This window comes from Pteropus alecto, unplaced genomic scaffold (genome assembly GCF_000325575.1).
Source record: "Pteropus alecto unplaced genomic scaffold, ASM32557v1 scaffold24, whole genome shotgun sequence".
Taxonomy (NCBI): domain Eukaryota; kingdom Metazoa; phylum Chordata; class Mammalia; order Chiroptera; family Pteropodidae; genus Pteropus; species Pteropus alecto.
The window spans coordinates 1,176,615-1,189,740 of NW_006439192.1; the positions used below are offsets into that span (position 1 = coordinate 1,176,615).

The window sequence follows — 13,126 nt, forward strand, 5'->3', positions numbered from 1 at the left end:
ATTTTAAGTTTGTCATCATTTTAGTTGCTTTTCAATTATCTGCAGTAAGACCTATTTTATAAGAACCTAGTAATCAAAGAAGTACTTAAAAATAAAATGCATAGCTAAAAAATATTGTGTTCAATCAGTATGGGAAACTCCTTAATTCATATTAACTGTCTGCATGTTATAAGAAAATTATATTTGAAGTCTGACACTTAGATGTCAAATCTTAATATTTGTTCTTCCCCCTACCAGATTATGGAAAGAATCATGGATCTACCCACTTTACTGAGACATGCATTCAGGGAAATGTTTTCAGTCGGGGGCCTTTTCTGGATGTTCCGTATCAGGATAATACTTTGTTTAATGGGAGCTTTTTTCTATCTTATATCACCTCTAGACTTTGTACCTGAAGCCTTGTTTGGAATTCTAGGCTTTTTAGATGATTTCTTTGTCATCTTTTTGTTGCTTATCTACATCTCTATCATGTATCGAGAAGTGGTAACACAGAGACTAAACAGGTGAAAAAAAGAATTTACTAAAATATTTCAGCTAATGTGTAAAATCAAACAAAAGAACCCATGGCAGTAGAAAGTATTTGAATAATATGTTACAAACTTAAAACCACTGTATGACAAATAGTTGATCATCATTTGGTAAATACCTAGCAATATATATGACTGGAATTTTTAAATGTTGCAGGTTCTAATATTAAGGTTAGAATTATAATAATTTACAACTGTATCTTGATTGTGCTGTCCATAAAGTCTCTGGAAAAAATATGGAATTATACAAAAAGGGATATATTCATCTTTTTCTTTTCCCTTAAATTACTCAGATTAATTGGATGTATAGTATGATATTGTTAAATGTACACGTTTTCCAATTTATCCTTCTCAGTGGGTACCTATATAATAATATATTTCTATTAGACTCATCTAAATATTTTTTACAATAAAACATTGCGCAATATTGGGGAAAATGAGTTTCTTTTAGTATTAGCTAAGTTTTATGCATTTGGAACAGTTCTGCTTTTCCATTCTGATATAGTTCTTTGTTATCAGCTGAAAGTGAAAGAAAAAAGTTGACTTTATAATTTGATTTCACATTCCGGTTACAGACTACTTCTTAATCAGTGGAAGAGTTAACAAGATGTTAGACATTTACCTCCAGTCAGCACACTTGTGATCTCAGTTATGACATTTAAACAAGAATTTGGTCCTTTTATAAGAATAGTATATCAAAGTAACTTGTAAAGGAAATTTTTTTCTGGAACCTGGGTGATACTGCAAATACATAGTAGCTTGATGCATTTCTGAGAAGAGTGATTCTTCATGGCTGGAGCATCAAAGACCTTAGGAGGGTACTAGGAACACTTTAAATTTGACAAGAGAAATTACTGGTGAGCTAGAGCAAAAAATGGACAGATTTGGTTAGTTTTCTCTTGTCAGAAAACTTTTGTCATACTGTCCCTAGATGGCAGCATGTAGTCCAGATTCATCAGATCTTATACTGAATAAGCAAATGTTGTCTGAGGTGATTCAATAGGAAAGTTAGCTTGGTTTTTTAATGGCTACAGCATAAGTATCTAATGCTCTCTTCCGCAGTTTTGTTTGAGAAGAATCAAAACTACAAGTATTACGAAATCCTAACTCCCTCAGCTGGCATTTCTCATTAGCAAACTAGACAGCAAGATGGTCATTTATGCCCAGGGTATTAGCTCTGTCACCTGCAATCACTGATATCATACTGTCCATTCATGTATTAGTGAGCCTCACTATGTATAGATAGGGTGAAAAAGAACAAATCTGTCACAGTCTCCCAAGTTAATCAGATTAGCCATCAACTAATGAGATGCTAAGTAAAATATCAGTAATAGTGTTTTTTAATTTGGGCTGAGGACAAAACTGTTGCTTGTCTTAGAGAAAAACAATAATGCTTAAATATAGCACATTATAATTAAAGAAATTTCTTGCATACTTTTCATTTTATCCTAAGAGAGTTATGTAAAGAAGGCAGGGCATTGTCTTCCTTTTTATAAACAAAGAAATCCCAGTGTTACAGATGAAAGTTTTTTTGTCTGAACCCATGCACAAATAAGTGACTGAACTGGTATTAGACTCTCAGTAGGACTCCTGCATGGGTTCAGATAGATGTGAAGGTTACTACAAAGAGGGGAGGCATGAGAGAAACTGAGGTCTTTTGAAACAAATTATAGAATAGCTTGGGTGCTCCTAAGAGGAAAGGTCTAGAAAGATGACATATCAAGACTTCACGAACCCTAATTCTCCACTTTTAAATCAAAGTTCTATAGGGTGGCATACTTCACAAACATTTCAGCTGCAGTTACCAACTTAAAAAACTTATGAGTAGGAGTTTGTTACACTAGACTAGAAATGCATTTCCTACCAATTACAGATTTGGTGTGGGGCCATATAGCAATGTTATTTTTGAAAGAATTTCATTTTCTGTGCATGTGTTCTGCTTCAAGTGTCACATTTCCAGTTACAATAATTTTATTGTAATATTTGGAATTCCTTCTAAGACTTTCCTGGTAGAGGTGTATTGTACCAACTTTTGTAACATATAAAAACACTATGATCTGAAGTCTTATTAAACTTAAAAGGGAACGTACTGACATCTCAAAATTTTAGACCTGCTTGTCTTTATTGATCACTGATAATGTAGAAGGGATCTGAAAATATGTAAATAAGTAGGTAAGCAAGTAGTCAATCAGTATTTTAAACACAGTAATACTTCTGTGATTCAGAGTGAGATCATATAAATCAAAGCAAGAATTTGGAGTTCTGTAAACAACAATACTGTAAAAACAGATGGTCCAACCCCAGGAGCAGATGGTAACTTGGGCAGGCTTACGGGGAACAAGGAGGAGGAAACAAACAATTGCTCTAACTGCCCACTAGAACAGTGGTTGCAGCTACTCTAATTCTCAGCCTTTGAAATCAACAAGGGAAAAAAGGACTGTGCTGGTCCCTGTAGCTGTGCAGATACCTACCTCACGGAGTTGTAGAGGATTGATGGTTTTGTTCAAACTTCATGATTTAGAGTTTGTCACGCAGTATTGTTTTAAATAAAAGCAATATATCTAAAATTAAAAAGAGTAGGTATTTTCCTGTTTCTTTGATGTTGTTTCCTTTAAAATTCAGAACTCCTGAAATAGCATTCAATATAATGGTTGTAGTGAGACTTTCTTTTTCACTAATGGGCGTCTAGTATCTCATCACATTTTTAATTAATTTTGCTTATTTTTAAATTTAAAAAGTAGAAATGTTTTTGTTTTTGTGGAAAATTATGTAATCTGGACAATCTATATTAATTCTGGCCAAGAAGGGTGGAATTAGAATTAGAGATTAGACCTGCACTCTCATTCCCCACCCTTATTCTTTTTCAGTGTATATTTGATAACTGAAATGTTCTTTTCTAAGTCTATGTCCTTATATTTGTATCAACACACTCTCCCTTCTCTAGACTCTTCTGTTTTGCTAAACAGCAACCCATAAAGCTGGGACTGAGTCAAAATAGGAAATGGCAAAGTTTGAAGGCCTTAAGACTTGTCTCCAAGGACCAGGCCAGCAGGCTTTAAGGGCTGCTGACAATCACAGAGATCAAGACAATCACTAAGCTTATGTTGTTCTGTCAGAACCAGACCATTTTTGTGGCATCAATATTTGTTTTAAGCATTGAGTTCTAGAATGCAAGCAAATTTGAGGTGTTATCAGTCACTGTCTTCATTCAACTGCAACCTCTGACTTCTCCCATGTCCCATATTGGTTGGTGCATAAGAAGAAACACCATAAGAAGACATTGAGCACATTTGCTTTATTCCTTTTCAGATTAGCGGTATTTAGCTGTAGTCCTTTTGATGAGATTGTAATATATAATGTAGGAGAGGGCTAAGGGCTAAAGATGTTTTAAACTCACTGACATCTAACGGTTTAGATTTTAATGTTTAAAAACAAAATTTAAAACTTTAAAAATACCTGATACCCAGCTCAGAGCATTCAGCCTTCTAATCAGTCTTAAGAGAAAACTTATATCTACATGAAAATTAATTTTATTTCACTAATCCTAGAATATCAGAGCCGTAAGGGTCCTTACAGACTGGCTAGTGTTTGTGTCTTCTCTGTGAAAATCAGATGAGAGCTATGGATAGCTCCCCACAAAAATGTTTATATACACATGTATGTATAATTTTGATTTATTTTCTGCAGATGTGAGACCTGACAATTCATGGATTCCTAATTAAGAATTCTTCATTTAATCCTATAGTCTTACTCTGCAGATAAAGATAATGAGGCCCAGAGAGAATGAACGCTAGGGTAGTTTTTAAAATAAAAGTTTATAGAAAAAGCATAGTTGGATAGAAATTAAAATCTAAACTGTTAGAAATCAGTGAGTTAAAAAAACATCTTTAGCCCTTAGCCCTCTATTATGTCAAAACAAGTGATTTATTTTTCTTCAGTTCATCAAACAAGAAGACAAAGTTTATCCTTCTAGAATAATTGTGACAAAACTCTTGTATGTTAAGGGTTAAATTTTATTTTTTCCTTAAAAAGTGTTATATTAGTAAATAATTAGCTCTTGGCCCTTTAAGACTTAAAAAACATCAAACTTCTAACTAACCTTCAGTTTATCCCTATTTATCGTCTTTCCCTTAAATGGTCATATAAAGCTAAGGCATACATTCATTTTTGATAGTTACTGGTCAAACGAAGCTATCAAATGAGTATATAAACATCTCATTCTCTCAAAAAAGGCAGTTTCGCATATATTGTCGGCCCATTTAATAAGCTGTTTTATTAAAGTACATTATTTTATAAATTAAGGATCAGATGATTATCATAAAGTGAACAGTTTAACCATCACTTCAGTAAAGATAGTAACACCATCCCATTAAGCCCCGCTTCATTCCCTCTATCCCAAAAGTAACCTCTTATGACTAGTTTTACCTACTTTTTTTTATTACTCTACAAAAAATAGAATCATGTAGTCTATTTTGTGTGACTTATTCAACATTTGTAAGAATCACCCATATTGTGTGTTAAGTTTTTATTTTGAGTGCTGTGTAGTATTCCATTGTATGACTATACCAGAATTTATTCATTCACCTAATAAGAGGCATTTGGGTTGTTTCCATCAACATTTTTACAAATCATATACAACTAGCTGCCCTTTTAAAGAAGTGGGCACAATTACCCAACGACATCAGCTTTACACCTTCCTCCTGTAGGACAGCAGACTCAAAAGACCGTATTGCTCTCCACTCTAAACCACCACTGATAAATTAATCCAAGAAAACAGGGGCGGCAAAGCCGAGGACTGTATTCAAACTCCGCTCTCCCAGCGACTGTTCCAAGGTAAACTTCCGGAAGCTTGGAGGCCGCGCTCACTTCCGCAACGCTCAACCCATCACGCGACACGCCGGGCGTCAGCCAATGGCCTGCTTCCCAGGGACCGTTACCTCTGACCTCAGGGCTAATCAGAGACAGCAGGACGAATTCCTCGCGAGAGGTGAGGTTGAAGCTGCCTCCGCCATCTTGGAGATGGGAGATGGGAGATGGCTGTGGTCCTTCTGCTAATGCAAACAACAAAACGGGCACATTAGTCACTCCCGAGGGAGACTATCATCACTGTAACTGTTGGCCAAAGCTACAGAAGAAGCGAGGGTGTCAAAGCCGAGCGCAGCAACATTGATAGCTTCACCTGCCTGCTGGACGGCAGAAGTGAAGCGACCGAGGATCAGAAGGATGGTGCAGTCCTGTTCCGCTTACGGCTGCAAGAACCGATACGATAAGGATAAGCCCGTCTCTTTCCACAAGTAAGTACCCACCGCGCCTCGCGGGGCCGGCCCCAGCTCGGGCTGGGGGCGCGCGGCCGGTTAGGCTCGGGGGCGGAGCCAGGCGCGCGTCCGCGCGAGACCTAACATGAGGGGCGGAGGCAGGGGCGGGGCGCGGCCGCAGCTCCTCCGGGTCTACTCCGGGCTAGGGAGCGGTGGGCGTGCCAGCCTGTGATCTGAGTCCGCGCCCTGACTTCCCCGGCTGCGCGTTCTCGGCGCGCGTCGCCGCGGCGACCGTTTCTCGCGCTCAGGATTCCCGTCTGCCGCGCTAGGTACGCTCGCCGCCTGAGGTTGGCGGGTTTGCGGCCCGCGCGGGCAATGCCCTGCAGGTCGTGAGGTCTCCAGGCCGAGAGAAATCTGGATTTCTATGGGTCATAGAAAAGCCAGGTGGTAATAACCCTTAAATTTGTAATAGAAACAGAGACCTTGAAAAAGAAGTAACTCTTTTTCGTCCTTGCTATGGATGGGAGGCCAGCATCCTTAATGATTGACTCTTCACCAGGATATCAGGAAGGATGTTTTTGACCCAACTTCTAGAAACCAACATTTAAGGACCTTTTAAGTTTTACACAGTTTCTGGTACTGCTAAGATGAATACTTGAGCCTAGGACAAAGCTGTTGCTTATCATAGAGGAAAACAGTAATGCTTAAATATAGTACGTTATAGATGAAACTTTTTTTGTCTGAAGCCACAGACAAATAAGTGACTGAACTGGTATCAGACTCCTATAGCTACTAATACTCCCGGTATTAGTTCAATAGGACTCCTACTCAGGTTTAGGTAGATGTGAAGGTTATTCCCAAGAGGGGAAACAGAAGAGAAATTGAGCTTCTGTTTATGTTTTCAGCACACGATGATAACATGGACAATAGTAATACGGCCCTGATCAAGTGCTATGATAAAGGTCGACATGAGCTATTGTGGGTGTACAGAGGAAGCCCTTAAAGAAGAACCTGCCTCACAGTCTTCAGGACTATTTTGTCCAGAAGGCGCTGCACTTAAAAGTCCTAGAGCAAAAATGTTCTCTTGAAAACCACAAAATGGAAATGACTTGATGATATGATGGCATTTTCATCCAGTCAAATTCTATAGTATTTACAAATTTTATTATACTTACATTAAAATCTGCAAGAATTCCATACTGTAAATGATGATAGAAATTAGAACCAGTGGTACATTAGATGAATTATTCATAGTTAAATAATTACAAAAGTAGAATTTTAAATATTCCTTCAGTTTTTTTGGTCGAGGTCATTATGTTTAACAGTGGATGTGGATGCATTTTTATATGTTTGATAGAATACAAGGGGGACCCTACAGAAATAAGAGTGTTTAGAGCATAGAGAGACTTTTGAGAATGACGATGTTTCTCCCTTCTGAGAAGGGAATAGAACATTTAACACTTCCAGGATCCAGTTCTTGAGTTATTGGAATTTCTGAGAGCTGATGAATTGATCTCTCTAGTACTTTCAAAATGGAGGAATAGGTCTGGCGATGGTGACACAATCACGTGCATTCAGCTCCCCACCTCGTTTCTAATGACACGGCCTAAAAATATGGAAAACCCTTCACTGGCACTGGACACTAGTTACAGATGACATTCACACATTAGAATTATGAGTTTCTGCTGGCTGTTAAACAATTAATTGAATCGAAGGAAGGGATAACTTTCAACACTCATCCCTTATCTACAAGAACAAAGTTGGGGGGACTAGAACCTCACAAACAACCAGAGCGCTGTAGTCCTTGAGTCAGAAAGCCCTAGGTGCTGAACTTTACCAGTGGTTGCTACCATTGTTTGTGCTTCTAGAGGCCATTTCTAGCAGGGATCTTCTAGAAGTACTTCATTCTCCAGTTTCTTCATGGTGGCAGAGGGAAGAGCTATGCTGCGCAAAGAAAAGGTACCGTCATAAAGATCAGTTAGAGCCTCATGATAACAGCAGAGTCAGGCTCCAGCATACCTCACATGGGAGAGAAACTGGAACATAGAGTGGAAACATCCTTCTTTGGCTTCTTTCCAACTCCTCCCCCCACTGCCATTTACTAAATCCTTGACCAGGAAAAGTAAAATCACAATAAATTTAAACTCTTCCTACTTCTCTTTATCTGGGCCTAATGGACAAATTCCAGTAGATTAAGATAAATAATTTATTAATCATTATGATTTAACTATAATTTGATTAATTCATATTTGTCAGACAATTCTAAGAACACTAGAAGCTTCTTATTAGTACATAGATATAAACATGCAGTTTTGTTTTATAGTACACAGAAAATCACTGGTAAAAAAATTAACACAAATTTGCCCTGTAGTATGTATTTTACTTGAAACTTTCAGTGTCTTTCAGTGTATAAAAAGTTAAATAATAATAAATGAGATAGATAGGAGAGCTACATGGTTTGCCCTTGTGTATATAGATGTGTATGGAATACCTGTATCTGCTATTGAAAGTTATTTACTGTAGCAAATGGAGGGAAAAACATTATTGCTTATGGGCCTCTCTGCCGTCAACCTTTCATCACCTACTCTTATCAGCGTGGCCAACTAAACATATATATTTTTACTTTATGTTAAAGTCTTAATAAGCTTGTCTTGTTTAAATTGTATACAACATTATACCGTACATTTTATGACTACTGTGTGATCAACAAGATTTCTTTAAGAAATACTGCTTTTTAAAAAACAAAACAACCATGCTGGGAGGGGTGACTTATATCCCACATTAGTGGATGTTTACTTTATAGGGTCTAAAACAAATACAGTTTTAATGAACTAAGGTGAATGAAGGCACAATTAAAAACTGTCGAAAAAGGCAGAACTAGTGTTTTAATCAAATATTCCTTAGTTTATTAACACCAGTGTAAGATAGTTCTTTCCTAAACAAGAAAGTTTAAATGTGGCTTTTTTTTTTTTTAAATAAGGTCAGATCAGAGAACTGAATTATGTCGTCTTCTTAGGTTTCCTCTTACTCGACCCAGTCTTTGTAAAAAATGGGAGGAAGCTGTCAGAAGAAAAAACTTTAAGCCCACCAAGTACAGCAGTATTTGTTCAGAACACTTTACTCCAGACTGCTTTAAGAGGGAGTGCAACAACAAGTTACTGAAAGAGAATGCTGTACCCACAATATTCCTTTGCACTGAACTACATGACAAGGTAACATGAGTTTTAAAATATTGGGTTATTTTCTGTTTATAAAATTAATGTGTACATTGTGGAAAATTTGGAAAATTCAGAGTAGTGTTAGAAAATAAACGTTACCGGGAAGCTATCACTTGTAAATAACCACTGTAAATAGTGATATACTTTTAAAAAATACAAAATATAGTTTATTAAAATTAAATATCCTCACACTAAGAAACTCAAGCAAGCTTTGTAATTTACTTTAAGATCACTCTATACACCTACTTGTATGTTGATCAGTTTTAGTTTTTATCAGTGACAATTCAGTTTCAAAGTATTTTACCCATCAGTTTTAAGTGCTTAATATTTAATTAAATTTTGTTAATTGTTCTGTCTCTTTCTCGCATCCCATTTCTTCTTCAGGTAGAAAAGTATAATTAAAGCAAACTATTTTCTCATTTTGGAATGTTTCTTTACCAAGGATTCATTAAAAAAAAAGTTTAATATTCTTAAATTCCACAGATAAATTCTTTTAAACTGTTATATTTAGTTACTAAATTCAAACATACTCTGCATTATTGTTTTAGAAGGAAGATCTGTTGGAGCCGCAAGAACAACTTCCCCCAGCTCCTTTAACACCTCCCATTTCCCAGGTCGATGCTGCTATTGGATTACTAATGCCTCCTCTTCAGACCCCTGATAATCTTTCAGTTTTCTGTGATCACAACTACACTGTGGAGGATACAATGCACCAGAGAAAAAGAATTCATCAGCTAGAACAACAAGTAGAAAAACTCAGAAAGAAGCTCAAGACTGCACAGCAGCGATGCAGAAGACAAGAACGTCAGCTTGAAAAATTAAAAGAGGTTGTACACTTCCAGAAAGAGAAAGACGACATATCAGAGAGAGGTTATGTGATTCTCCCAAATGACTACTTTGAAATAGTTGAAGTACCAGCATAAAAAAATTAAATTTGTATTAGTTTTTAATGGGGCAATACCACATACCCTCTTCTAGCCTATAAAGGAGTTTCATTTGAAAAAATAATACTTGATTACTTGTATAAAAACAATTCAGAATATTTTTTTAAAAAATAAATTAGATATATACTGTAAAATTGTTTTTTGTTTGTAATTTCAAGGTTTTTACATTTTAACAAAATATTTTAAAAGTTATAAATTAACCTCAGAGTTCCAATGTAAGTTGGTTTCAAGATTGGGGATTTTTGTTTTTTGAGTATTTATAGAAATAATGTAAAAATAAAGGAAAGAGAATGAGAACAGTACAGTAAGGATGACTTAAGTTTAAAATTTAAAATTAATGCAGTTTATTGAGAGAACTTATATTTTAAATCAGAGGCATGAGTTATATCATGGGACATAACTTTTCAGAATATATATAATCTTATTCACACATTTTTAAAATCAGAAGATTTATCTTTCTTAATCACTTGTCATAGATAAATTGGCAAGTTAATACTTAAAAAAAAAAAAGATTGGCTGTCTTCACAGCCAGAAAATGAAGTCATTCCATACCTAATTAAGATGGTTAAGTAACTTTATAAAGAATGGATTTTTTAAAAGTGGGCCCCTCTTTTTTTCTGCACTGTGTAGCATTATGAAATTAGAAGTGTATCTCCAGTGGAAGAAACGCTCCTTAATAAACAAGTTAGGTGTTATCAATGAAGTAATAAAAATGGGGGCCCAATCTATGCTATGTCTTTTTCTCTTATTACCCCAGAGCCAAGTAAGGGACATCAGTTCCCCAACTGCAGTTATAATTGTATCCAAATCTCTAACAGATAGGTTGTGTCAGTAAAGTTTGATTTGTACTGTAATATGGTGTTATTGACCTTGACTAATTGATATTGGTCAAGGCTTCTCATAAAAAATGATTACTTTTAACACAAGTTAGAAATCATATTCTATTTACTGAAATGAATGATCTGTATTCAAAAGCAACCTAATATGTAGGGTTTATTTTCCTGAATGTTGAGATTTAAACATTGAGGTTTCTGTTTAAACTGTGAATTGTATCCTGACTTTGTGATAAATTTTACATATATTTGAAATCAAATATGTTCTGAGTAAACAAATACTACCATAGGGCTTATCTGCTTAGATTTAGAATAATTGTTCCAACTATAATTATATTTCAGAGTACACTGAGATACCTAAAGAATAACAGACCTTTTAAGGCAGTATTAAGGATAGGAAACAATGATGTTCAAAAATGTCTTGTAAAGCCAGTTTTCAGTGTAATTCACTGCCATCCTGCCAGTGATAGTACTTTGATTCATAGAGATTTGATTTTTGGTGAACCACTATTTTGAAAATAGAAAGTTATGATTAGAAGATTACTTGAAATTATATAGTCTGATAACATTTAGAACTAACTGCAGTGAATCAGAGGAGTTTTTCCAGTTATTCATGGATCTTGTCACTTTAGAAGTCACAAAGTCTCCAAGTAGTTCGTTTTTACATCTCATCTCTAATAATTCCTGAAAGATATGTGGGTGAATATTTTCCAAAGTACATATTTTTGATCTAAATTGTCATCTACATAAAACCTGTGTGCATGTGTGTGTGTGTTTCCAGAACCAAGAATCCAACATTGAATTGTAAAAGTGATCATAATTATTTAGCATCTTTGCATTATTTAACCTGAAGCTATTTCCTTTTCATAACAAGACATAAATCCCTATTTGGAGAGAACTGAGCAAGCAACATGTACAACTGTTTGTATTTAAATAATTTATCTACATATAGAGAGTTTGAGGTACAGTTGCTTATTTCTGAATTTGAGATAAAACATTCGTTGCATGTTTTTAAAGTTCATTTTGTCTATTGTATTATGACATTGCCAAGAAAAGGAGAGCATTTAGGCTAAAGTAGGCCCTGTTCGAGCATAGTGAAACTCAATCTGAAACAAACAGGGACAAAGTCTCAATCTGGAACAAATGGGGAGAAGACTTATGTGAACTGCAGCATATTCTGAAAGATGACATTTATTTTAAGCGCATATAGTATCATACTAAAATTTCCACCTATGTGTGACAATCTGGCAAAGGTGAGAAAAAATAACTTTCTTAATAGAGCTGTTGGAAAGCTATAGAATTATAGAATTTTAGATTTAGAAGGACTTAGAAATCATCGAACACTAGCCCAACCTCCAAACCCTGAAGAAATTTCATTGTAAAATATCCCTGACAAGTGGTCATCTGTCTGTTTGCCATTTACATTTAAGCAATTATTCTGCTTAGATTCTTTAAAGTGAGTTTCTGGATTAGAATAGAATTAGTTGCCACTCTTTTTATACTTGTTTATAATGCAAACATAAACTTCACTTTGAACTGCTGCATAGTTTGAACTGTCAAATTCTATATTAAAGAAGTTTTAAATTTTTGTAAAATAATTTAAATGTTTACTAATTGTATACCTGTTATGTGTGCTAAAAATATTTCTGTCATTGCAGTAAAGAAACAATGGTGTTTAAAGTTATTAGCAAAACTTTTTACTTGGAAATCCAAGGACATGAGGAGATTGTTTTCTTTCAACTATAATTTGTGTAATCCCTTTCTTAGTAGTAAAATAATATTGGTGAAGACAAATGAAAGTTGCACTTGATATGATTTTTTTAGGTTAAATTAATATTCTCTGATCATCTCTAGTTATCAAAAAAATTATGCACACATACCCAACAGCTATGGCTTTTATCAAATCAGTAATGACATAAAATATTGTATTTAAAGTCCATGTGATCTGTGAAAAAGAAATTCCATTTGTGTTCCAGAATTTTTAAAAGACAGCCAGCCATGAATAGCATTTAAAGGAGAAAGAATGAACAGATTTGCCTGCTTGGTTATGACTCTTCCTAATGTTGGGAAGTGAACTGGATGAGCAAGGAGTGAAGAGCATTGCTCTTGTCTGATGGTAACTAATGTTTCTGGGTATTACGGTTTCATATAGTCGTGTATTAAAATGCAATTCTTGATGTGAAAGGAAAATAGCAAAGAGCAGACAGCCATTCACAGACAAGCACAAAAATAATTATTGTACTTTAGCAGAAAAGTTTGCCTGAAGTAATAGTCCCGTAATTCCAGTCTTGGTATCTTTTTTTACCTTGGATGTGGTTTATTCTACAGAGATCCTTTTCTGAATGATAA

The 13,126-nt window shown here is 35.3% G+C and overlaps 2 protein-coding genes and 1 long non-coding RNA gene across 3 annotated transcripts in view; 2 read left to right on the forward strand and 1 right to left on the reverse strand.

Annotated features, from left to right (window-relative positions):
- The window catches only part of RNF170 (ring finger protein 170), a 28,197-nt gene extending 25,096 nt beyond the window's left edge, over positions 1-3,101 (forward strand). The window contains exon 8 of the mRNA XM_006916260.3: positions 238-3,101. Within this exon, the coding sequence (XP_006916322.1) occupies positions 238-507 (270 nt within the window). The 3' untranslated portion in view covers positions 508-3,101. The remainder of the gene's footprint in view (positions 1-237) is intronic.
- A 1,418-nt stretch (positions 3,102-4,519) lies between these two features.
- Positions 4,520-5,923, reverse strand: LOC112483332. The gene is made up of 2 exons (XR_003047595.1): positions 5,707-5,923; positions 4,520-5,575 (listed from the first exon to the last, which is right to left on the reverse strand). It is a non-coding gene; the product is annotated as an uncharacterized LOC112483332 (long non-coding RNA).
- THAP1 (THAP domain containing 1) lies at positions 5,538-12,571 on the forward strand. The gene is made up of 3 exons (XM_006916261.3): positions 5,538-5,821; positions 8,799-8,994; positions 9,549-12,571. Exons 1-3 carry the CDS (start codon positions 5,751-5,753, stop codon positions 9,921-9,923), a joined length of 642 nt encoding a protein of 213 aa, XP_006916323.1. The 5' UTR covers positions 5,538-5,750; the 3' UTR covers positions 9,924-12,571.
- Positions 12,572-13,126: the final 555 nt, after the last annotated feature.